The following is a 27,660-nucleotide window of genomic DNA, read 5'->3' as shown; positions in this document are numbered from 1 at the left end:
CACAGACTACTCTAACTGGAGACGACTAATCAAAGTAATCGGCTTCATACTTCGTTTTCCGGACAACTGTCGACGCCGGATTCAGGGTCAAGCTATCACCAATGGTCCATTACGTACAGAGGAATTACGCGCAGCCGAAAATAGTATCTTTCGGTTAGTTCAACGAGAGTCCTACGCTGCGGAAATTTCTATCCTAACCCAAGGCAAGCAGATCCCACAAAACAGTCAACTTTACAAATCAACCCCGTTTCTGGACGACGACGGAGTACTGCGGATGCGAGGCCGGACTTCCGGCTGTGCGTTCATAGGCGAAGAAGCAAAAAATCCAATAATCCTACCCCGTGATCATCATGTTACCACTTTAATCATAGCACATTATCATGCCAAATACCACCACCTCAACCAAGAAACTGTAGTAAACGAATTACGCCAGAAATATGTAATCTCACGAATCCGTGTATGCTGTGCCAAGGTGAGAAAAAATTGTCAACGTTGCAAAAACGATCGAGCTACACCCCTTCCACCAATAATGGCAGACCTGCCTGCCGCAAGGTTAGCGGTGTATAGTCGACCTTTCACTCACGTAGGGATTGACTATTTCGGACCAATGGAAGTAGCCATAGGAAGAAGAGTTGAGAAACGATGGGGAATGCTAGCGACGTGCATGACAACTCGAGCGGTTCACATCGAAGTTGTTAGAGAAACTTTTTGCTGGGGACTTTCATCTGCCCTCGTCGTGACCTCAGGGTCGTTTTTCTGGTAGCTCTCAGGAGAAATTGGAGGGGTGGTGGCGGAAATACTTCCCAAAAAAGAAACGAAGTAGACCAAGCAGAAATATAATCGAGTGGGGAATGGAATTGCGTTGGTAATTAATAACATAAATTATTACTTAAACAATGGTCTTCATTTTAATGATTTTCGATCAATTATTCATTTAATTTAGTTGAATACATAGGGAAATAGGAAAATGAGTACATTACCGATACATCGACCCCCTCCGGTGCCTCATGGTGAGTCCTTTCGTGCCTTCCCGCCGAGGAAGGGCCAGTGGGGATGACATGGTAAGGCCGGGAAACGTGGCTTCGGACTCCGTTTGGAAGGTTCGTTGACCAGCGAGGCTACGATACGTTCTTTCTTCGCTTTCGCCTCTGGGATGAATGGGCGTAATGACGCGGCTTCCTGGTAGCCTCCACTTGGAACCTGCCACCAGCGGTCGCTCGATTCGTTTGGATGTTGCACTTTTCCTTTCCTCCGTCACTCGAGTGAACGCTTTCGAGCCCTTCGGATGGACGGATGGACGAGTACCCGGACCTACTTCCGATAGTTTTCACTGGGACACTTTCGTTCTTGTACGCGGCCGGGCCAAAATCGACACGTGGCTCCCCGGCGGCGATCGAACAAGCGCTTCACAAGATGGCGGAGCTGGTACACTACTTTCTCGTCGACTATCCAGCCGGGTCCGAAGCGGAACGTGGCAAACCGCACTGGACTTCTAGTCGAACGGAGTTAAACGCACCTCGCGACACTTTCAACACTTTTGGCGACGAGTACTCGATGGAAAAACTACTCACTACCGCTGGGCTGGATGCGTTGATACCAACCAGCAAAGTTCACCTTTTAGAGAGCCTGTCCCAGCGATGACAGGCCTTTTATCTCCTTTTCGTCGTCTTCCGTCGATGCTGACCCGCGCCGATGACGATGTCAAAAAGTCATAACGTTTGTGATGAACTGTGGCTCGTTGGGGTCAGCCACAGCATGCGTAACGGGTTTTGGCAGGAAGGTAGGGATGTGCGGGGACGTATTCAATTTCGATTTATGTTTTTTTTGTAATTCACTCTAGTTATTCATTTATTTTATTCTAAGTAATTTTCCTACGTTTTAACTTTAATTTAGTATTAATTCGATATTCGCAAGAAATGTAGTTGATATTCAAATAATTTAAGTGTTTTATGTTAATTATTTACAAAACCGCAAATGGAACCATTTCACGGGTTACAAAGTAGCACACTCGCTCAACACACAATCCTGCGTAATGGTGATACGCAACATGATAGCTCGACGTGGTGTACCGCGCCACATATATTGCGACCGCGGAACAAATTTTATTGGGACAAGCAAAGAATTAAAGTCTGCTATGGAAGAACTCAACGAAGATGTTATTTTAAACGAATTTACTAGCTCTGAGACCACTTGGTCTTTTAATCCGCCGTTAGCCCCACATATGGGCGGGAGCTGGGAGCGTCTGATTCGTAGCATAAAAAATTGTTTGAGATCACTGAATCTTCCGCATAGGCCGTCCGATGAAGTATTGCGAAATGCGTTGATCGAAATCGAGAACACGATAAACTCAAGACCGCTTACACACATTCCTATTGAAGATGAGTCAGCTCCAGTTCTAACCCCCAACCACATCCTTCTTGGGAGTTCTAATGGAGTTAAACCGCTTACGGCACTCAACGATACTAGCACCATCGTGCGGCAATGCTGGCGTTCTTCCCAAATTATTGCCAACCAATTTTGGAGACGCTGGATATTGCAGTATTTACCAGAAATAACAAGGAGAACGAAGTGGTATTCCCACACAGCGCGACCAGTGAAAGTCGGTGACATAGTTGTTATCGTGGATCAAACACTTCCTCGCAATTGCTGGCCAAAGGGTCGGATAATAGCAGTTCGTCCAAGTAAAGATGGAGAAGTAAGATCAGCAACAGTTCGTACGATTGCTGGTATATACGAAAGGCCGGTGGTCAAGCTAGCAGTACTGGACGTCGAGCGCGAAGTGGAGTAGCAGTCTGAGGAGTCAGCGTACCTGGGGGGAGTGTTGGCGAGGCAGCTTGCTGCCTAAGGGTAAACAGTTCAATTTCATCGTAAACGACTCTAATTACAATATAATTACTAGAAATCGACAGAAAGCTACGAACGACCACATAAGGGACTAAACGTAAGTCAACTAATCTAAGAACAAACTATGAATCTTATGAAAGCACTGATTGTATAACATAAACTTATATCTATTATTACACTACATAAATGAATTATGAGTAAATTATGCTATTACAATCATGTATAACGTTACCTTTGCCAGGAAAATTATAATTCAGCCGTTGAACAACACCCAGTCTCGTGTTTCATTGCGGCAATTATAGTTACGGATTTAACCCCTTCAGTCCCGTTGGTATAAAACCAACAGTCGAACATAGGCTGAATTTATTTGGTGGAGCAGAATCGCGAACAGAAATTCCGTTTGAAAGCATCATGGTAAAACTTTGTGAAATCAAACTCCTATCCTATGTAAGGTTTATCTCTTCTTAAGAAGTTACTGTAATCGTGGATATGAAAATAATGCGTATGCCCGGAATAAGGCAACGGTGAATGTGATACCTTCTTTAAAAGTAGTACAACTACTCGGAATAACGCAATGGATTGATTTGATCTCTACTTTGAAAGTAGGTGTTTTTCTAGAATAATGAAGGAGTGAATGTTATTGCTTCTTTAAAAATCTGTATCTACCTGGTATACGGAAACGGTAGATGTGATCAATTCATTAAAGTTAGGCGTTAGCTCGAAATAAGCCAAAGTAGAATGAAATTAACTTTTCAGAAGTAGGAATTTGCCTGCAATAAGGTTATGATAAATGTAGTCTCTTCCTTTGATGTAGACGAGTTTGGCTGGAATAGATATAATATATGAGATCGCATCTAGCAATAAATATCAATTATATAAACCCAAAAAAATTGACGTGTTATACTGCGTAGACGCAATCACTTAAGGAAGGCATTATCTCCTTCCTTCGCTTTACTCCAGGCAAACGTGTACAATTGAAGAAGGGTCCATCTACCTTCTTTGTCTTATATCGGGCAAACGTGTTCATTTTAAGAAGGCATTATATCTCGTCTTCCCCTAATACCGGGCGAAGCGATTATAAAAAAAGCATTATCCCTTTCCTTCGCCTTATACCGGAAGACGCATTAATTTTCTTCCTTTATCTCTATCCTTATTCCTTATTTTTCCATTCTCTCTTCCTACATCTCACTTCGTATTTCGCCCTTTCTCGCTCCTCACATAACACTTCTTGCATCATATTTTTCACTTCTCACTTCTTACTCCATACTTTTCACTTCTTACTATGTACTTACTTAGGGTACTTACTTCTCATTTCTTGCTTTTCACTTCTCACTTCTCATGTCTCACTTCTCACTTCCCACTACTCACTACTCACTTCTCACTCCTCGCTTCTCACTTCTCACTTCTCACATCTCACGTCTCACATCTCACGTTTCACTTCTCACTTCTAACTTCTCATTTCTCACTTCTCATTACGCTCTTCTCACTTCTCACGTCTCACTTTTCACTACTCACTACTCATTTCTCACTTCTTACTTCTCACTCGGCCTAATGACGGTTCGGCATAATTGTCTTCGGCCAAATGCCCCAGCATCTTTTTTTTTACAATTTTTAAGCGAGTTGTCCCGCGACCCTCACTTTTGTTGCAACTCAAAATTATATCAAAAGCCAATTATGCGACTTTATGTTAAACTACGCAGATTCCTTTTTCAGTTTTAGTTTTATCTGCACTGTGGAAACAATTCGGGGAAATGTTGCATTCGGGGAATTGTTACATTCGGGGAAATGTTACGTTCGGGGAATTGTTATTCGGGGAAATTGCATTCGGGGAATTGGTTTTCGGGGAATTGTCGTACAATCAGAAGAGAGACCTTCCATTTTGACATATCCGGACTTGGGCGAGTCCGATTACTTTTGGAATGAATGTTTTATTTAAATTATACGATGTTGGTGACTTGCGATGAGAGGCCTTTCACAAATAACGTAACGCTGAAGGGGGAAAGAGGGGGTCAAGCCGAGCGTTACGATCCGTACAAAAAAATTAAACCTTCCATACAAAAAATGTGACGAGGGGTAGGATGGGGGTCAAAAATCACCAAATTTAGCGTTACGTAATTTTAGAAAGAACCCTGATCACGATGAAAAAACTTGGCGTGAGAACACATCGATCAAGCTTTGCTTGTGCGACGAAATCAGATACGTTCATAACGTTGGACGCGAGGAATGCATCGCAGTACAACGTAAACCAAGTGTCACCATTATAGATGAATATGTTACAATTTTTTCAAGAAACATGCAGAAAATCAAATAATTTGTTTGAAAAGAAAACCTTACTACGGGGGAAGGGAGACTGAAAAACCCAGCAAAACCAATTTTAGAGTGTAGACATAAATAAAAAAAATAAATTGCCTAGCTAAAGCAATGACGCAGCTTAGTATGCATTAAGCTGACTCGTAATTATTATCAGCGCTAGAATATAGAATTGAACTCGGTGCAAGCACGACATACTCTACCCAGAAATGTTGAGAGAAAAGTTGACTAACCGAACCCAACCGAACAGTCCTGATGTTGACATTCAGTGAATTTCACATAAACGTGGAGTTGGGGATGGACGATGGCGAGTTTTTTAATTCTCTTCAGGTCTGTATCAGCAAAGCTGTGTTTGCTAGCAATTACAGTGCTACGTCATTACGGTATGAGGATTGGGATTTTTTGTTGCGGAATCATCTTCTATAGAACGCAAAACACGTTTTACGCTGAAGAGAAATCTCAATGAAGGAATTCAACATTTAGTTTTGTTTGTACATTTGATCCGACTGGACGCGCAAAGCACACGTTTGATATTCGTGAAACGAAGTTGTATTTTGTGAGTTGTATTTTAATCAGGTTATAACTATTTTTAAAGTCCAGAACAGAAAAAGTGTAGTTAAGAGAGCAGTAATTTAACTGTTTAAATTATAATACGTACTTTTTAGGTTTTAGACATGTTTTATATTATTGGCTGTTGAAGTTTGTCATTGGATTAAGTAAATAGACTTTGAAAAGTAAAATTATCGTCAATGATACAACAACGTAGCAGTATTGTTAGTAGCTCTTCTTAGTAGTTGTGGGTAACAATGCATGAAAGATGTTTTCTGGCACTTGTCATTATTAGATCAATTGCATCCTACTATCCCTTTTACATACGCGCACCGACAGTCATCTTCTCATTTTGTTAAGCCGAGTAGATTGATTCCAAAGTCCCATATCTATCAGCTAATGACATTTATTTTGTTCCTACAACCAGTGTTGAGGAATGTCGCAAAAATGTCATGGCATGGCAAATGCTAATTTACTAATACACTTGTAAACATGTAAAGCTTAATTATAGTATCTTAATCCTAATAGATTATTGTTCGAAATACATACAAACTGTGGACCATGAGAGCGAAAATACAAAAATGTCAGGTGCACTCGTTCTGCCCATATTTTCATAGTTTACGTATCAGCCATTCAGAATTTCAGCGAATATGACTTACTACGCGTTTACAAAGGTAAGTCAACCGCTGTAACATCGATACGCTGCATGATTCAAATCTCATTTAAGTATCTACGGGTTGAAATGTGTTAATTTTGTGATGTTTGTCCGTAAATCATCCCAATTACATCGGAAAGTGCAATGGTTGATACGTCAACTATGAAATCTCGCTTAACTTTTCAAAAGTACCTAAGTAACATTTTTTCATGAATTAATTTGAATACTGCAATCAATAGCTTTCACGTTGTTCTGTTGATTGCGCTATTCAAATTAATTCATGAAAAAATGTTACTTAGGTCCTTTTGAAAAGTTAAGCGAGAAATCATGGGCAGCGTAGGCATCCAAAGAATTAGAAAAAGCTTGCAACGTCCTATGCATATGAGCTTATAAAACAGACCTTCTTCTTCAATGGCTCTACATTTCAACTGAAACTTGTCCTGGTTTTCAACTAAATCTCGCACCTAGGATCACAAGGCCGTAATTGTATTCATCGTTTTTTCATCGTCGATTTCTTCTTTTTATCAATGCAGCGAATTTCGTCAGAACATTTGAGTACATTTCTCGTTTAACTTTTCAAAAGGACCTAAGTAACATTTTTTTCATGAATCAATTTGAGTAGTGCAATCAAAAGCTTTCATATTGGTCTGTTGATTGCGCTATTCAAATTAATTCACGAAAAAAATGTTACTTAGGACCTTTTCAAAAGTTAAGCGAGATTTGTTCACATATTGCAGATCCTGGTAATATTGTTCAGCTCATAGAACTGAAAATATTTGTCAAAACATGTTGCTGTCAAACATCGAATTACATTTTCAGTTCGATATACTAAACTCATCAGTTGGCGTGTGTTCTCAGATTACCGGAAGATTACTCAGATGAAGAATACATTCAGGTTCTATAATGAATGGCAGGGATTGAATCCAGAAGATAATGAAAATATCTCTCACTTATCATCTTTGTATACATATACGATATGTAGCATACCATGAGATACTTTTTTCGCATAATAAAGAAGTGATTCGGGAGGCTATACCTCATGATGAATTTCTTTTAAAAAGCTCCAAACGCGGAGAGTACTAGTTCTGATGATGCATTTCAACTTGTTCTACACAGCTGTGCGGTCTCCACCACAAAATGAGCTAAAACAAAGCGAAAATCATCACTTCTTTGTGGGGACTGCCTATCCGATTCTGTTTTTTCGCACTTACAAGTTTGATAAATTTGTTATCAAGGTTTAATATGATTCGGAACAGTTTTTGCCTTTCTTTTATCGTTGTTCGTTATCTTTTGAGAGCGATTTCTGCAAACCCTGTGAATGAGCATTGTACAATCGAAGGAAACACATCTAAGGAGTACAAGACTATATATGGTGATTCATTCATAAGGCTTTGGATTCTTTCAATATATGAGTGTATGAACGTCTTTATCTTTGAAATTCTCCATAAACGGTAATGTCACATCAACCAATTAAATGTATCAATCGTTATCAACAGATATAAACCCAACGGTGCCAGCCGTATCAGCATTTAGTCAAGCATACGGCGCAAATGGAATCATAGCAACCATGGGGCTAAGTCTTCTACTACTACTTATCATAGTAGCCGTCCTCGGAGTGATCTACCGACGGATGAAAAAGCACTATGACTACTTCCACGACAAACCGATTCCTTCGACGGCCACCTATCCTCTATTCGGCAGCACAGGTCCACTCATGTTGAAACGATGTGCTTTCAACGATTTCATCCAAACAATTTACAACAAATATCCGAGCGCAAAGTAAGTCACTAATGATTATAATACTGAAATACAAATTGTTTACCATTTCTAGGGTGTTTGGGACGTTTGATATGACTACAAAAATGTTCGTTATCCGAGATCCTGATCTTATCAAGAAAGTAACGGTGAAGGATTTTGATTATTTCATCAATCGACGACCGCTATTTGGAGACAGCAAAGAAGACGATGGAAACGAAAATATTCTTTTTAACAAGACACTAGTAGGCATGGTTGATCAAAGGTGGCGAGACATGAGAGCCATCCTAAGCCCTGCGTTCACCGGAAGCAAAATGCGAGCAATGTTCGAACTGATTGAACAATACAGTACTCAAATGGTAACGATTTTGAAGGAACAATCTCAAGAAACAAACTACGTGGATTACGAAATGAAGGATTGCTTTTCAAGAATGGCCAACGATATCATAGCAACATGTGCGTTTGGTCTACAAGTCGAATCACTCAAAAGCCGCGATAACGAGTTCTTCACAATGGGAAAGCAAATGTTGAACTTCAATAGATTGATTGTGCTGATGCGTGTACTTGGATTGCGATTCTTTCCTGGTTTGATGATTAAATTGGGTGTCGATATCGTGGACAAAGAACAGAATCAATACTTTTCCAAGATCATCAAAGAAGCAGTTCGGGCTAGAGAAGCCCACGGGATCGTTCGTCCGGATATGATCCATCTTTTGATGCAAGCAAAGAAAGGAACCCTAAAACATCAACAGGAAACAATGGAAACGACCGCAGGTTTTGCAACGGTTGAAGAATCGGGTATTGGCAAGTCGGTTATAAATAGAACCATGACAGAGCCGGAGTTCATTGCGCAATGCTTGGTTTTCTTCCTGGCAGGGTTTGATACCGTTTCTACGGGAATGGTATTTACGGCATATGAACTAGCGATGAACCCTGATGTCCAACAAAAATTGTACGAAGAAATTGTTGAAACCAACAAAGAACTTCGTGGAAAGCCTCTGACATATGATACTCTGCAGCAGATGAAGTACATGGACATGGTCGTTTCGGAATCCCTTAGAATGTGGCCAGTGGCTGCTTTCGATAGAAAATGTGTTCGTGATTACATTCTGGATGACGGTGCCGGATTGAAGTTCACCATCGACGAAGGAGCTTGCATCTGGGTTCCCGTGCATGGAATTCATCGCGATCCGAAGTACTATCCGAACCCGGAAAAGTTTGTACCAGAGCGATTCAGTGAAGAAAACCGACATAATATCGATATGACAATGTACATGCCTTTTGGTATCGGACCGAGGAATTGTATTGGTTCTAGATTCGCGTTGATGGAAATTAAGGCCATCATGTATGCATTGTTGTTGAATTTCAGTTTTGAGCGAAACGAGAAAACTCCGGTGCCACTAAAGCTTGTAAAAGGGTTCACTGGTCTGGGGGTTGAAAATGGAATGCATTTGAGACTGAAAATGCGAAAGTAATACAGGATACAGGTATATTTAATTGATAGTTAATAACGTTGGGATTATACACGGATATAATAAAATCATAAAACATAAAATGTAACGCATATGCAATGATATTATATCACTCATCCGTGATTTTGATTTAAAAAATAACCGTCACCAAAATTTGTACAGCAACATCGAAATATGGCACCTTTACCCGAGCAGAGGCGAAGAACAAAATAATAACATAACAATAACAAACTCTGCTCTAATAACGTTATAAGTTATTGTCTAGCTATTGGGTAAGAAAGTATCAAGTACATATGAAGACTAAAATATGTTATCATAACAGAAACTGTTTTTGGATGTTATTCTAATGTCAAACTTCCTAACACCATGCATACCACACAAATAGCTGTTTTGTTGTTCATAAATATTTTTACGAAAAATCCAATAATCATGCCATCACAGTGTTTGTTAAAGTATGTCATTACATTATGTGAATCATACCATTCCCCAAAATCCTCTCTCTGCTCTCAGAACAACTCTTTTGCCTTCTCTCTTTGTTTTAACAGCCACTAATTGTATGTAGCAAACCTTGTCCAGAATTGCTTGTTTGATTCCACGGTATAAGACTAGTACGCTTTTGACACGGACTGTGCAAATAGATAGGATAAGGAATCGTCAAGTAATGATTCCACCACTAAAATTCCGTGAGCAGTACGGAGTCGACAAGTAGGGAAAATTTCATAACGCGAATAACGCCTGCTATGTAAATAAATGGAGAAATATGGAAAAATATTCCGTACTATTATTCCGCAAGGTAAAAATGTCATTTCTCCCATACTGAATCAGCTGTCAAATTTTCTGGTAATTTCATAATTTTTTCCGTTAACTCTTTCCGTATTAGCAGCGTACAGGGCTATACCATGTATATAATTCAAAATTATATAGCGTTTTTAATAATTTTTGTGAACTGCCACGATGTTTCATTTTTTGCTATCAAGAATCTCAAATCAAAAATTTATTAAGAAAATTATTTTGAGCTTTTTAGTGGAATGTCTTCACTTGTCATAAAACGAGTTTGTACCTTCCCATTTAATTCCACCACTTGATTGTACCTTGGCAGATACGTATTTCGACCTCAACAGTAAGGTCGAAATAATCTGTCAAGGTACAATGAAGTGGTGGAATTGAATGGAAGGTACAAACTCGTCTTTATGACAAGCAAAAATTTATATTATTTTCTATTTTCAAACTGTCTCCGTCAAAATGGTTTTGACCACCCGAACAACTTTGTAGAAGACGGTAACTATCTAAATCTAACTGATTTCGAGATATGCAATTTTATAGGTGATTCCTTATACAGTAGACGTTCGATAACTGCAATGCATTTTAACTGCAATTCGATAGTTGCAACAGTTATCGGACTACTAAACTTCAAACTGATGTTAAACTCAATGCCAGCTACATTTCGCTGCACTTTTAGATGTACTTTTATTGCATCTGACGTCGATTGCCAAACGTTTGACGTCTAGAATGCGTTGCAGTTATCGAACGGCATTCGTTAACTGAAAAGTAAACATTTTGCAGTTATCGAACGACTACTGTACACTAGCGCCACCAAGCTGTTGAATTCCAAACTAAACTTGTCTCCGTCACAATGGTTTTGACCTCCTGAACAAAATTGTAGAAGACGGTAACTATCTAAATCTAACTGATTTCGAGATATGCAATTTTATAGGTGATTCCTTATACACTAGCGCCACCAAGCTTTCTAAATCTAGAAGATTTCGAGATATACAATCTTACAGGTGAATCACTGTACTCTAGCGCCACCAAGCGGTTGAATTTCAAACTAAACTTGTCTCCGTCACAATGGTTTGAATCACTCGAACAACTTTGTAGAAGGCGGTAACTTTGTAAATCTAACAGGTTTCGAGATATACAATTTTACAGGTGATTCCTTATACACTAAGCGCCACCAAGCGGTTGAATTTCAAACTTAACTTGCCTCCGTCACAATGGTCTTAATCATTCGAACAACTTTGTAGAAGGCGATAACTTTCTAAATCTAACAGATTTTGAGATGTACAATTTTACAGGTGATTCCTTATACACTAGCGCCACCAAGCGGTCGAATTTCAAACTAAACTTGTCTCCGTCACAATGGTTTGAATCACTCGAACAACTTTGTAGAAGGCGGTAAATTTCTAAAACTAACAGATTTCGAGATATACAATTTTACAGGTGATTCCTTATACACTAAGCGCCGCCAAGCGGTTGAATTTCAAACCAAATTTGCATCCATTACTATTCTAACAAGATTGAATATTGAATAAGTGGCTATTCTGTCGAATTAATGTCAATTTTGTCTTAAGCCATCAGTTTTCGATTTGGAAGTTATTAACTCATGTTAGGGTTAAGCCAGACGAGCGTGTACATGTTTGTTTACATTATTCGTAGTCGGAAGCAAAGTGCCACCTCGATAAAAAAACAAATTTCGCTCGAGATTTCGTTGTTTTCGGTGAAAACAGTCCGGGATAATATGTTGTGTTGTGACCAGTGATGTGATGGAATGTGGATGCGATGTTGGACCCGAAGAAGGGCAGGAGATTCGTCACGAAGAGGCACGGTCCGTGTCTGCAGCGCGTGGGGTGATTTGGAGAGTGTCGGACGGAACTTTTCCTGTGTGTTGGCAGAATTCGGTTCGAGGGCTTGTGTACTGGAAGCCTGATTGCGGCAATTGATCCGGTCCTGTCCCTCCTTGTAGGAGAGGCTGGACCTAGTCGGTAATCGACAACGCCCAAGCTCCCCGGTCGGCGCGGCGTCAGACGACGAAAATCCCGCTGGTCGCCTTCGGGTGTAGCCACGCCGGTACAACTGGGGGCCCTTCATCGGCGAAAGCCGGTTTGGGCATGGGCGTTGGCAGCTGGCAGGGCCGGAAGGTAGGTTTATTGTTTAATCCCATTAGTGCTTGTATCTTTTAGGTGAATTCAGCTACAGCTTAGGTCCACTTGCCTGCCTTTCAAAAAGCAAATTGTAATGTGGTAACTACTGGACTTGGACTGGATGTTTGGCCAGGTCATATTTTTGTAAAACGTGAGTTTTTTGCTTTAATTGGTTTTAATTAGTTTTAATAACTGACAGGCTAACGTATGATTAATAAATAACAATAACAATAAGTTGGCAGAGGATGATGAGGTTTCGGTGGTAGCTTAGTTTAATTTCCAAAATTTCCGTTTCCGGTTGGTTATTTTGATTTTAAGGTTCCTTTTAAGGTTGACTTGTTCCTTGTCTGAGTGTAATCAGCTAGATCGTGTGGTTTTGTGATCCATTTTGATTTTCCATTTGATTTTTCAGGAGTGGGAACCTGGCCTACAACGTTGCCAGGTTTCCTCCGTTCAATCTAAACTCATAAATAGTATGCTCCTGCTTGTTGGTAAGATTTACGATTTCCTTTTGTTGGTTTGACCCAGCACATTTTAAAGGATTTATGTCTACAAACCCAGTTTTTCCCACCGATAGGTTTAAGGCCCCAGGTTTGTGAGGTTCTTGCTAATTTTTCGAATCATTTTATCAATTTTGCATTTACATTTCTGGCACGATGATCTCGTATGAATTCATATAATTATCCAAAATTAGTTTACGTAGCTATTGTGAAAAAGACCACTTGGGTAGCACCTCCTATTACCGTCCGCAACTCGATAACTCGTCTGCGTTTCAAACTTTTTGTATATCATAGGAATCTACAGATGCTAACCGTGTATCGAGTAATTCGGTTCAAATGCGCCCGAGTAATAAACGTTGCGGATGGGAATAGGGGTACTGCCAAAATGGTCGAATACTCCAATTAATTAGATTCACTACATTTCTATTATATTTTTTTAGTGAACTAACCCACACGGGAGCTCATAATTCATCAACCCTAGGGTAACCGATGGACAATCTAACCATTTCGATTACATACATCATGCCGGGAAGGTCTTGCATAAGGTATGTATTACTGTTGTGGAAATAAAGTTTAATTCTATTATGATTTATTATGTTTATTATTTTCAGAAAACAACACTCCGCACATTGAATGACCATCGTAGAAACCCACCTAAAATAAATTTTAAAATCAGGAATCCTGATTTACAAGACTACAGTGTCGACCCACCCATCAAACAAAATTTAATTTTAATTTAATTTTAATTTAATTTTAATTTAATTTTAATTTAATTTTAATTTAATTTTAATTTAATTTTAATTTAATTTTAATTTGATTTTAATTTAATTTTAATTTAATTTTAATTTAATTTTAATTTAATTTTAATTTAATTTTAATTTAATTTTAATTTTAATTTAATTTTAATTTAAGTTTAATTTTATTTGAAATTAATTTAATTTTAATTTAATTTTAATTTATTTTAATTTAATTTTAATTTAATTTTAATTTAATTTTAATTTAATTTTAATTTAATTTTAATTTAATTTTAATTTAATTTTAATTTAATTTTAATTTAATTTTAATTTAATTTTAATTTAATTTTAATTTAATTTTAATTTAATTTTTAATTTAATTTTAATTTAATTTAATTTAATTTTAATTTAATTTTAATTTAATTTTAATTTAATTTTAATTTAATTTTAATTTAATTTTAATTTAATTTTAATTTAATTTTTAATTTAATTTTAATTTAATTTTAATTTAATTTTAATTTAATTTTAATTTAATTTTAATTTAATTTTAATTTAATTTTAATTTAATTTTAATTTAATTTTAATTTAATTTTAATTTAATTTTAATTTAATTTTAATTTAATTTTAATTTAATTTTAATTTAATTTTAATTTAATTTTAATTTAATTTTAATTTAATTTTAATTTAATTTTAATTTAATTTTAATTTAATTTTAATTTAATTTTAATTTAATTTTAATTTAATTTTAATTTAATTTTTAATTTAATTTTAATTTAATTTTAATTTAATTTTAATTTAATTTTAATTTAATTTTAATTTAATTTTAATTTAATTTAATTTTAATTTTAATTTAATTTTAATTTAATTTTAATTTAATTTTAATTTAATTTTAATTTAATTTAATTTTAATTTAATTTTAATTTAATTTTAATTTAATTTTAATTTAATTTTAATTTAATTTTAATTTAATTTTAATTTAATTTTAATTTAATTTTAATTTAATTTTAATTTAATTTTAATTTAATTTTAATTTTAATTTTAATTTAATTTTAATTTAATTTTAATTTAATTTTAATTTAATTTTAATTTAATTTTAATTTAATTTTAATTTAATTTTAATTTAATTTTAATTAATCTAATTTTAATTTAATTTTAATTTAATTTTAATTTAATTTTAATTTAATTTTAATTTAATTTTAATTTAATTTTAATTTAATTTTAATTTAATTTTAATTTAATTTTAATTTAATTTTAATTTAATTTTAATTTAATTTTAATTTAATTAAAATTAAATTAAAATTTTATTTTAATTTTTATTTATTTTTATTTTAATTTTAATTTTATTTTTAATTTAATTTTAATTTAATTTTAATTTAATTTTAATTTAATTTTAATTTAATTTTAATTAATTAATTTTTAATTTAATTTTAATTTAATTTTAATTTAATTTTAATTTAATTTTAATTTAATTTTAATTTAATTTTAATTTAATTTTAATTTTATTTTAATTTAATTTTAATTTAATTTTAATTTTAATTTAAATTAAATTTTATTTATTTCTAATTTAATTTTAATTTAATTTTAATTTAATTTTAATTTAATTTTAATTTAATTTTAATTTAATTTTAATTTAATTTTAATTTAATTTTTAATTTAATTTTAATTTAATTTTAATTTAATTTTAATTTAATTTTAATTTAATTTTAATTTAATTTTAATTTAATTTTAATTTAATTTTAATTTAATTTTAATTTAATTTTAATTTAATTTTAATTTAATTTTAATTTAATTTTAATTAATTTTTAATTAAATTTTACTTTTAATTTAATTATCTTTAAATTTAATTTTATATTTAATTTTTAATTTAATTTTAATTTAATTTTAATTTAATTTAATTTTAATTTAATTTAATTTTAATTTAATTTTAATTTAATTTTAATTTAATTTTAATTTAATTTTAATTTAATTTTAATTTAATTTTAATTTAATTTTAATTTAATTTTAATTTAATTTTAATTTAATTTTAATTTAATTTTAATTTAATTTTAATTTAATTTTAATTTAATTTTAATTTAATTTTTAATTTAATTTTAATTTAATTTTAATTTAATTTTAATTTAATTTTAATTTAATTTTTATTTAATTTTTATTTAATTTTAATTTAATTTTTATTTAATTTTAATTTAATTTTAATTTAATTTTAATTTAATTTTAATTTTAATTTTAATTTAATTTTAATTTAATTTAATTTTAATTTAATTTTAATTTAATTTTAATTTAATTTTAATTTAATTTTAATTTAATTTTAATTTAATTTTAATTTAATTTTTAATTTAATTTTAATTTAATTTTAATTTAATTTTAATTTAATTTTAATTTAATTTTAATTTAATTTTAATTTAATTTTAATTTAATTTTAATTTAATCTCAATAATCAACTGTTTTAAAAAAATCAAAGAATGATGCAGTAGGTTTTTGAAGCATTCATAGTGTCGTATTTTGAAATTGTAATTTCCAGCTTAAGTGTAATTAATATAATAGAAATAATAAAAATTTACAAGAAGAACAAATCTTAGTATTAACTTGTTATTCAATCACAATTTAATAACAAGCTCAGTTATCCTTTTCTATTGAATTCCAATATCATGTGGTGTTATTTGTTTGTTCTTGAATACCATTTCAATAACTAACTCAGTCCTCTGTACAATTTTATACTTTGAGTTATTCATTCATTATCAAAATAATACCAGTTGTTATTGCTCAGGTGTTATTCATATAAATTTTAGTTATTATTTTTGATATTTTTAACTCTTATTTCCAACCTTATGAATAACTTATCGGGGTATTTGTGGTATTTAAAATTAATACCTCGTCAAGTTATTCATAAGTTATTTTTTTCTGCTCGGGATAAACATTTTTCAGAACGATACAACAACAAAAACAATTATTGTCTCATCCTTATGGTCTCTGCTCGTGATGGTCTAGTTCGTAGCACCCCACCCATGTTGCGTCATGCCGATCATTATTCTAGGCCCCGTAATTCAGCGACTTATCAGCTTTATGGTTATTTCTAAGCTACCCGTCGTACGTCAGTGCTCACGGTGTGGTTTATCATTTGCTATCTCTCTCCTGATTAGTGAATTGATCACTGATTGGCTGATTTGTACATAACAACTTCAGGTACCTCCAAATTTGAGCTCTGGTTAATTTAAGTACATATACATTATTGTTTCAACCATTTCAACCAAGGAACAAGTGATTTTTTTATAACACGAGGTCCAATTAAAAGCTTCTACAGCACCTCTTAATCAATTTCGGCTTAAAAAAAGTGAGATAATAATGATTTTGATCATGCATTGGTACTGAAGTTCAAATATATTTTAGCTTTTTCTTATGAGGTCTCAAGTTTTTGTACAGAGATCTGATTTCGTTGCGTTTAGCATTTAGGAAGCTCACCTTTACCCAGAGCTGAGCTTATATCCGTCAGAGTGTTCAGCAGTTCCTATAGTCCAGTTCAGCATCATATAGTTGAATGAGTTGCGTTTTTATAATTCACTCCATACACTCCCGACCATCACTCATAAGCATTAACAAGAATATGCAAGTAAGAGCTAGAGCACAGTGTGGTAGATCTTACTCCGTAACACACCACGAAAAGGTGTCTACCTAGCGTTACGGGACGAATACTGGGTCAGCCGTAGAGTTGGACGAGCTTCCTTCGCCGCCACACACCGGTTTTTCGCAAACAACCAAAAATGTTTCTAATCTTTTATTTGATTGCAAAATTTGTTCTTCATTTGTTGTTCTACTCTTCCTCACACTAACATATAAATAACTAATTTTACTATTATAATAAAATTTGTTGTTGAGATGCTAATTTATGCCATTCATGAATAACATACAAGTAACAAAACCTGATATCACAACAAAATTTGTTATTATTATGTTATTACTTTGTTATTTACCTCTACCAGAGAATGAACACTCTCGTATTTATATTAGAAGAATATAGTGCATTCTCGTTTTGTATCTATGTTACGTCCATGGATTCACATAGGTAAGTGCAAAGATGTGTCTTCACATTAAAAGTGCAAATGCTTCCCCTGCTTTATTTGCAGAAAAGTTGATAGCTACTAGTTATAAAACTAGTTTTATTTCGCCATAGGTGGTTGAAGTAGTTTGTGTCGCTATGCGAGTACATATCGACGAGTAGTTGAAATTGAGCGATCATACACATAACAATAAAGATAAAGCCACAAGCAAATTTCTTCATTCATTCTTCATTCAAATTACTTATCAGGAGTTTGTTTCTGATACATAATTGTAGGTAGAATGATATATTGAAGACAGCAAATGAGATAAGCTTATTTTTATAGGTGTTGCTAGTATAAATTTTATTGCAGGGAAATGTGTGAGCACATTGTTTGATGATTGTTTTGTTCTCATACTTTACCTCCTCCAAATACGCCATCAATACACAACGCTAAATAAAAGATAGTATAACATTAGAATGACATGCTCATATTTCAGTTTGATGCATTATGCAAACATATTAAAACTAGAATATATTAATACCTAGACATCGAGAAAATTTCAATATATTTTTTTATGCAATTCTGGATCATAATACACAGGATTTTGTTTTTACACGATTTTTTTTCGCTCGTATTTTTGTTCGTGTGACTTCAATTTTGCCACCAAAATCTTTTGCAACATGTTTCAAAAATCCTAAATAATTCAAAGAAAAATCACATGGTAATTAATATGCGTTAAGCATTTAGGATGAGTGAAAAATTAAGAAAGTGTAAATCGTGTAAAAACAAAATCCAGTGTACCTGATTTAAGGACAAGCATTTCGAAATCCAATATGTACTAATTTCACTCGTGCTGATTCCGATCGAGTGGGGGTCCTTAAAAACGCTAATGAAATTAGTTTTGGATATCAAACTGCTTGTACTTTAAGCCCATCTATAATGGTGAGCCGAACGGCGCGTTTTTACATAACTATAATACACATTGCTCAATTAGCGTGGGTCAGTGTTCAAATAGTGTACTCTCTACGTCGCATAATAAATAAAATAGTTTGATGAACAAGTTTGACTTCAAAATATCCCATAGTCCAGTTCATTTACCACTTTATGATTTGTCGATCTATGCAATGCGGCTGTATAAGAGACCGTGCACAAATTACGTAACGCTAGGGGCAGGAGGGGTAGAACATTGCTCGAATTTGCGTTACGTAATTTGTGGACAACCCCTTAAATTGGAAACCTATTGTTTTCTGCAACAATTTATTTTTGAACGATTTTGGTTCCGATTTATTTTAGAGAAGCTCATTTTTCGTCATTCAAAAAAATAGTATGTGGATCTCGTTGCAAAACTCATTTTTTTTTCAATCAGTCGCACAAACTACTAATGCAATGAATCACCTACTTTGAGCGTCCATACAGCGGCACAGTAGGAGTTAACTTTCGGAAATCAGTATGGCAAAAGGCATCTAAGGTTTAATATCTCGAAAATAAGCACTTAAATAGAAAAAATATTTGGTCGGCCTTAGCACACCTTCCTACATAACTGGTACCAAATAGTTTTTCGTGAAAAGTTCCTACTATTGAAAAAATTCGCATATATCTTTCGCCATACAAACTTCAGGTGGTGAACTCATGCTGACTATTATCACATATACGTTAGCGCTTAGATGCTGGCAGCGGTGGTTAGGAAACCAGCCACTGTTTGTGATTCATTGTCAAAAAACTAAAATGCATGACTCATCCCATTTAAAGACAATTAGGGGAACTGTTCCGATCTCCATCTCACTGTACATATATCCATCTCATCGCTAAACAAAGAAATACGGCACCAAATTCGTCGCTTCTTTTTGTCAACATGCGTGCTCACTGCTGAAAAAAATCACAAAAATAATAAACAAACCAAATTCCTTTCAATTGCTTTGTTTTTGATGGGATTGAAATAGGAGCTCTGTCATGAAGTGGCGCATCGTTCCCCTATTCATAACTAATCACAGTAAACTATATGTTTGTAACTCCTGATCATAATACCTGGTTGTGTTCGTTTTTTGAGTGATAACACGGCCTACTTTTTCATACCAACGAAATGGGTGCTTTAATGACCATTATGCAGCCAAATAAGTTGCATAAAATCTATTATAACGCCCATTTGGGTACTATGGGGCCCTCCTTAGCCGTGCGATAAGACGCGCGGCTACAAAGCAAGACCATGCTGAGGGTGGCTGGGTTCGATTCCCGGTGCCGGTCTAGGCAATTTTCGGATTGGAAATTGTCTCGACTTCCTTGGGCATAAAAGTATCATCTGTTAGCCTCATGATATATGAATGCAAAAATGGTAACTTGGCTTAGAAACCTCGCAGTTAATAAGTGTGGAAAAGTTAATGAACACTTAGCTACGAGGCGGCTCTGTCCCAGTAGTCTGGGGATGTAATGCCAATAAGAAGAAGAAGAAGAAGAAGAAGAAGAAGAAGAAGCAAACAGTGTATTATCTGCAACGCATAATAAATGCAATAGTTTGAAAGACATGACATCAATTCTATCCGATATATTAATATACTCATCTATCGCTTCATGGCTTGTCGAGCTGTGCAATGTGGTACGATAATATGAAATCTGATTGGTCTCTGCCATCAACATAATTTATTGTAATGTTCTTTAAAGTATACAATTTTGGTACACTTAACTCATTTCACAGAACCGTTCGGTAAAATTATTTTACAGATTTTTTGTAATTTTTTTCCATTGTTGTAATTTTTTCCAAATCACCGAAAATCAGTAAAATTATTTAGCGAACAGTTCTGCTGTTGAGATTTCGGTAAAATTTTACCGAATTCGGCGATTTATTTTAAGTGTGACAGAGTTGTTATATCAAAGCCCATTTTTCGTCATTGTATAATCGTTGCAAAACTCGATTTTTCAGCACTCGTAGTTATCCAACTCGGCAAGCCTCATTGGATAAACGTACAACTCGTGCAGAAAAAATCATTTTTTTGGAACTAGTTACACAAACTACGCCCAATATTTTTTTACACGGTTATTATTCTTTAATTTCCCGCTAAACCTGATTTTTTCACAGCTTTTTAAATACCACCTGAATTTTCTTTGATTTTTTGTGAATTTTTCATAGTTAACTCATAGTTTCATTAACGCTAAAGGTCATAATCGACTAAAATCCATCCGTGCAAAAAAAGAACTGGGTGTACTATTTAATATGTTAAATGGGTTGCTTTGTATTTTTTTAAACTGGAGAACAAAACAAACTTGAAATAATTGCTGATTACAGGGAAAACAGAAAACTACTTGAGGCTTTTTATGTGGCAATAAAAGATTGACGAATCATGATAGCAAAAGCGTGTATTAAGACCAGCGTTTACCTTCTCAAACAACAAGCGACATGCGCCTGATAATTATTTAATGGTATGGACTTCGAGGAATGTCTACAATATTGGTCGTCGGCATTGATAATTATTACTGCAGTCACAATCATGATCTGGAAGTTTGAAACAATTGCTAATGATTAGTTCCACATGGTTCCGCCGTCGGACGTGATCTCTTGAGAAATTTCTCATTGACTGTGCTCGCAAACGAAAATATTACCCCATGACTCAACTTCAACGAAAGCAGTATTAGAGTAGACACATAAGGAAAAAACAATAAATTTTGATTCGAAATATTTTTTTCGAAAACTTTAAAATTTTGTTTTTTGACTCTAATAAATAGCTGTTCTATATTATTATTATTAGTGTTAAGGTTTGGCTATTTTCGAAAGCGCATATTTCGGGAATGATTATTGTAGATATTTTGAATAGAGAAGACGCATAAACTATGCCAAATTTGATGAGGAATTTGATTGGCGCAAAATATGGTCCGTGTTCCGGATTCCGTTTCTCCGGAATCAGTTTCGGGCTCAATTTACGGATATTGGCTAATACCATCAGGTGACACATCAAGCTTCATGATTTTATTAGTTATTATATTCTATGAAGTTATATGTGTTATATGTGAAGTTATATGAAGACCATATTTGAACCGATTGGAATCGGTAGACACCCGTCTACCGCCACCCAGTTTGCTTTGCAAGCTCGATCTGGGCCCTGTAGCATAATCAGACTATAATAATATTAGCTACATGTTACAAGTTGCGTCGCATAATAATTTTTTGCCAACTAATAATATTAGTATCGCCATCGAGGCCGACAATGCGTCTGGGAAATTTCTGCATAACTCGAAAACTAATCAAAGAATAAATCAATTTTAGGCGAAAGAAGTTCGTCGGGCTGCTATTAGTAAATAATTTAAACTTTCTTATCATTTAGTATACTAAGAAATGCTAAGGTTCTCACTCTGTAATCATTAGATTTCGAGCAACGAACTATTAGACAAAGTTTTAGCAAAAATATCGCGCAAAAGTTTACATTACGAAATTCAATGACATTGTGACATTCTATTTAAACTGCAATCAACAAAAAAACGAAATAGAAGAGCTGTTCCGTTTTCCAACTCACTGAACATATATCCATCTTATCGCAAAACAAAGAAATACAGCACCAATATCGTCGCTTCTTTTTGCTAACATGCGTGCTTACAACTGAAAAAAATCACAAAAATAAGCAACAAATAAAATTCCTTTGTTTTAATGGGATGACCATGGGAGCTATAGCTATATATGAGTTGAAGTGCCGAACCGTTCCCCTAAATTTAAACCTGTTAAATTGTCACTTGTTAACAGGGCTGGTAGCGATGAATACCGTTCAAAATAGTGACTTTAGTGACCAACGATGACGATAAAGTGACCAAATAGTGACTTTATATTGCAGAAAAAGTGACCAAATAGTGACTTTTGTATGAAGTTTTGAACAGGGTATAGAGCTACAAGCATTGTTACGGTATAATTCGAAGGTTGCAAACTAAAGAATTATTTTTGAAATCCTTATCTAAAATGCTATCAGAAATCAAGAAAAGGCACAAACAAATTGTAGGACGGGAGATGGTGGAAGCAAGAAGCCAGTGACTGCGATACTTTGGTAAGTACCACGGAGTTGGATATTGAGGGTAGTATTCGTTGGATCAGCCAGAAGCTAGCAATGTGACCAATGTACCTCATATTAAGTAACACCGCGAGAAGGTATCTACTTGGCGTCACTTGAACGGGTAGTGAGTTACAAGCAAGGTGACAAGTTGTGTCACAAAATTATGTTGATAGTTGCAACAACATTTGGTCGGGGTTCTGCCAAATCGCACCAAGCGCCAACCAAACTTTTTCCATTTTTCTACCAAGCTTTCGTTTAGTGGATTTACTTGACCGCAAATCGTATCGAATATCCCTCAACCTCATAACAGGATATCCTACAAAAAATAAACGTATGAATTGATATGAAATTATTACCATTTTGTTTGTACGAAGAAAATATTATGAATCAGTCAAATTTATAAATACAATTTGATTTGTTATTAAACGGCAGCATACGTCATACGCATATTTGTCCCATGTTTGCTGGGATGTCCTATGTACATGGGACAATTAGGTGTAGAACAGCAGTATGGTTTAATAACAAATTTAAATGAAGTTTTTGAGATTTTACAGACTCTGTCACATGACATTACAATGAAAGTTTTGAGGAAATCCAATAGCCAAAACCATGGTCTTTTATTAGAAATCCAGAAATTTTAATGAACTTTAATTTCTAAATGGCAGACTCTAGTATCGAAGTTTAAAAAAAATGGAGTTTACCTAAATAGAATAAATAGAAATATTTTAGAAAAACAAATTATGTACTCCCTCCTCCTCTCAGCAGGTTTTATTGCCCCAAAAAAATAATATTTTGAGGAGCTACAAAATAAAAAATTCGCATAATTTCCAGGGATTTTCAGAAACATTCTTTAACAAATCTTTTTTTTTTCTTTTAATAGCTTTAATTTTATTATACCCCTTGACTTTTCGAAGACGAGGTAGGACATGATTTTAATTGAATATTCGTAAACGGCCTAATCTCAGGTTAAAAAACTTTCAAATCTAATTCGTTTTGTTTTATTTTAGAGTTTAAAAACCGACCTTAATTCATCTGGCACTCTCCACACTAGTTTTTTGGGTATCTATTTTGGCAATTGTTAATATTTCTTAAATAAGTTCAATCAAAAAAGGCAAGGGTTTTAACTGTCATAAACGGATTCAACAACCATTTAACAATCATAATGTACTTTCTGTCATCGACGCCCTTATCGCTCTATTATTCTCCCTAACGTTGAAAAACATCAAACATCATTGTTATGTTATGAAATTGAGGCTGCCCTTATCTTTGTCACCGGAGTGGCATTAACGCCTGTCACTAGATGTGGTTCGGGTTCCAATTATCCTAAATTCTGTAATTTATGTCTATACCCAAGGTCAGCCTTTCATTTTACTTAAACTCATCTGTGAATAAAAAGATTGGTCGGACATGAATCGAAAATAACCTCTCGATTTTCACAAATATACTTGGAACTTCATTGGTATATATTTCCTAAATTTAATATATGCTATCTGTATTTGATTTGGCTGATAATAACAAAGGAACAAAATGATTTTTATTTTGAATTTTTTACAATGGGCAAAGCAAAAATAATGACTTTAGTGACCTTTTCCCGAAAAATAGTGACTTTTAGTGACTTTTGGATGCAAATAGTGATTTGACTTGTAAATAGTGACCAAGTCACTAAAAGTGACTCGCTACCAGGCTCAAGGTTAACTTTTTAATTAATTAGTATTCCAATTTTTTACATGTCGTTCGATTCACAAAATATTTTGCTACTTATTCAAATGATGTTCCATACTCTGTACAAAGCTATGCTAAAATCTACGATTCAGTCATCCACTTCTACGTGAAAACTAGCTCATCTCGGCGATGTGAATTCCCCAAGTCAGCCAATAAATATGACAGCAGAACAGCACCTGCACAAGCAGATTACGTGGCAACCTTGAGATATGGGCTTTTATTTTATCTTTCGTTTACCTATTACGTAGTAAGAACGACTTCTGCGCCGTCAACAACATATCATTTGCATAACTTCCACTGTATTTTAAATACCATAGAGTAAAATTTTTCAGTGTCATTCTATAGGATCAAACATAGAGGTGCATATTGAAAAAATATATTTTAGTTACTAGATAACATCCGGAACATCTTTTGCTGGCGAGGATAGGGGATCTAAATGTCAATGAAGGCGACATACGATTTGACAGTTAGGTACCACACATGTTTCGGACAGCAGAACAAAGGGAACCGAAGCGACAATCTTTATATGGTATCTAAAATATCTTTTAAATTGAAGCCCAATTTAATGAATTATAAACTCGATCGCCAATTATAACTACTTTTATAGGCCTACAATTGTTATCTAACATGAGCCTTTCTTCTAAGTATACAAAAAGGCTATAGAACCGCTCCAAAACCGAACTTTTGATAGACGGCTCGGAGACCCATAGTGTTATATACCAATCGACTCAACTCGACGAATTGATGTGATGTATGTAGGTGTGTGCGTATGTATTTGTATATACATATTGAAGGATGAAGGCAAATCTGCAAACAGTCACCTGAAATTATCACTCTGGGAGTGGGGTTGACGGAATATTGACCTGATTAAAACTCACACACTTAAAATCATTTCATGATTTCGGTGACCTGAGCTTCAATTCACTGAAATCTCAATAAGAGATTTGTTCGGTAATTATTTCACCGATTTTCTGCAGTATTTTCCTTTGTTCAACTGTCAAAACCACCAAAAATCTGTAAAATTTTTACCGAATGAAGTTCCCAGCTGTTGAGATTTCGGTGAAATTTCACAGAAATTCGCGACGATTTCAAGTGTGTACTCTTGTAACTGAAGGTTATTTGCGTTACCCTCTCTCCTAGAGCCTTGATTCCCCCGGGACTTACTGGACGTCAATACTTCGGAGGGGGACTATGCTCATACACTTCACGTGTCCAGTAGACTGGCCCAGTATATGAAAAGTTGTCGAATTTTACGGGGCAATCAGCTGAAACTATACAAAAGTTCATTTGATGATTCATTGTTCATCATGTGGAATTGATAACTAATATATCAACCACCTTTGTTGCAATTCTGAGCTCGATCGGGAATACCGAACAAATTTCTAAAACGAAAGAGTGACGGAGATCTAATTTTCTATGTATGTATTTTGGGCTGAACCCCCCATGCAAACTTCAAATCATTTGTGCAGGCTTATGCAACAAGCGATTGAGCTGAAAATTTCAGAGATTGATGTTCTCGACAACCTTTTTTTCTCCCCATACAAAGCTGGTCCAGTCTAGTGTCCAGCCTCTAGAACTGCTAATTCTCTGTCTATCTTTCACGTACCATTCAGCACCACTTCATTGCTGAGCCATTCAGCTCTCGACGTGGTCACAATCAACTCAGATAGTCCCGAATCTGTCCTACTCCGACGGGAAGTCCCCCGGCGGCGAGAACTTCCCCGATACCGACGACCCGTATCCATGGAAGTTTATTGCGTAACCAACAATAATATCTTACCTAGATCGACAAGCATGTGTGTGTACAAAAATGTGAGATACACTTTTGGACACTTAGCATCATCCGATTTGCATGAAACAAATTGCATTGGACACAGAATCCATTGTTTTTTTTTGAAAATTAACCCGATCGGCCATTGTGTTCCAGAGTTATTGACAAAGCATTGTTTTTTGCCAAGGGTCCCCTTTTAGAAAAAAAAATTAAGTCGAACAATTTTGTTCTCTGAGATTGCTGCAATGCATTGACGAATTATCGCAAATAGATATGAATTGATGAAAATAGTATAATCTGTTCCCCTAAAGTGCAATTCTCTTATGTGTTTTTCTCATTTTTAAAATGCGCGAGAAAGGCACAACCAAAGCTAGGTGGATTGATCTGCGTTTTCGATTAATTTCTCTTCTCTTAATATAAAACAATGCAACTTTATTGTTTCAATCGATTACAAGATCAACTTCTCCAAGGAACCTACTCCTTACTCTAAAAATTTCGGTTGCCAGACTAAAACTGAATGACTAAAATAAAAAAAAAACCTAAAATTAAAACTCCCAAAAAACAAGAAATTGTCAATCACAGAGAAAAAGCTCTAAGTTAATCCAGCACCTAGCGATGTTGGTGCCTTTCCCATGCATTTTTTTTTGTAATATGAGTAAGTGTTTTTTTCGACGATAAATTCTGAAAGCTAATACATCGTTAGAAAGCCTAGCCGATATTGTGCATTATTTCCAGGTGTATTACTATGTTTGAAAACTCGATTTATCTAATTGCACAACATGTGACAGATTTTTACTTTACTTTATCGGATTCTCGAACAAATTGAAGTTTCGGGAACAGTATGTTGTTGCCCCAAAATTCCCTATCCACCGGGATGGGGCTGTCATCTTAGGTATAGCTTCCGGGGAATAGTATTTCATACTCAGTCGTTGGATGCCAGATAAGATTTATTGTTAGAGCTGCTTCCTTGGTAAACAAACGCCTGATCTAATCGGGTCAAATTTGTTTAGAGCCCCACCTAACACCAGGACTAGGCTAGTGCGCTTTGAGCGGCACACGTTCGTTTTGATAGGGCCTGCTTTGTGGACACATGGTGCTTTTATAGAAGTTCAACAGAGCCCATCGTCGAACCCCAATTACATCCTAGGCAGACCCCACAGGACGCACCCTCTCACTCTAGTTGATGTCAGAAGGACAACAATGCCCAGGAAGTTACACTACCAGGCCAAGTATCACGCAACCCTATTAGCTGGCGGTCAATTCGTCATCGGAAGACCAGTGGAAGCGTGAGTATTGGAATCTCTGTGAGCTATTTTAGCGTTCCTTCCCTGATGTCAAGTAATACGTAACTGGAAACGAAGCATACTGA

General features: G+C 34.6%; 2 protein-coding genes across 9 annotated transcripts in view; one reads left to right on the top strand and one right to left on the bottom strand.

Annotated features, from left to right (window-relative positions):
- The window catches only part of LOC134211923 (choline/ethanolamine kinase), a 73,445-nt gene that overhangs the window by 32,974 nt on the left and 12,811 nt on the right, over positions 1-27,660 (bottom strand). For 5 of the 7 annotated variants that reach the window (XR_009979151.1, XM_062689325.1, XM_062689326.1 and 2 more), the window contains one exon: positions 18,194-18,223. The exons of the other annotated variants lie outside the window; for them this stretch is intronic. Coding sequence is in view for 4 of the 5 variants with exons in the window: in XM_062689325.1 (XP_062545309.1) it covers positions 18,194-18,223 (30 nt within the window). In the remaining variant the exon portion in view is untranslated. The remainder of the gene's footprint in view (positions 1-18,193; positions 18,224-27,660) is intronic. 7 annotated transcript variants of the gene reach the window in all.
- LOC134211921 (probable cytochrome P450 9f2) lies at positions 5,381-9,673 on the top strand. Of its 2 annotated transcripts, none has more exons than XM_062689318.1 (3): positions 5,381-5,484; positions 7,855-8,137; positions 8,190-9,673. In XM_062689318.1, exons 2-3 carry the CDS (start codon positions 7,926-7,928, stop codon positions 9,586-9,588), a joined length of 1,611 nt encoding a protein of 536 aa, XP_062545302.1. In that variant the 5' UTR covers positions 5,381-5,484; positions 7,855-7,925; the 3' UTR covers positions 9,589-9,673. The 2 variants fall into 2 exon arrangements, with proteins under 2 accessions (XP_062545302.1, XP_062545301.1); XM_062689317.1 differs by lacking the exon at positions 5,381-5,484 and adding an exon at positions 5,620-5,710.

This window comes from Armigeres subalbatus, chromosome 2, assembly GCF_024139115.2.
Source record: "Armigeres subalbatus isolate Guangzhou_Male chromosome 2, GZ_Asu_2, whole genome shotgun sequence".
NCBI lineage: Eukaryota > Metazoa > Arthropoda > Insecta > Diptera > Culicidae > Armigeres > Armigeres subalbatus.
Note: the sequence above shows the minus strand (reverse complement) of the source record. Positions and strands in the feature narration are given on the sequence as shown.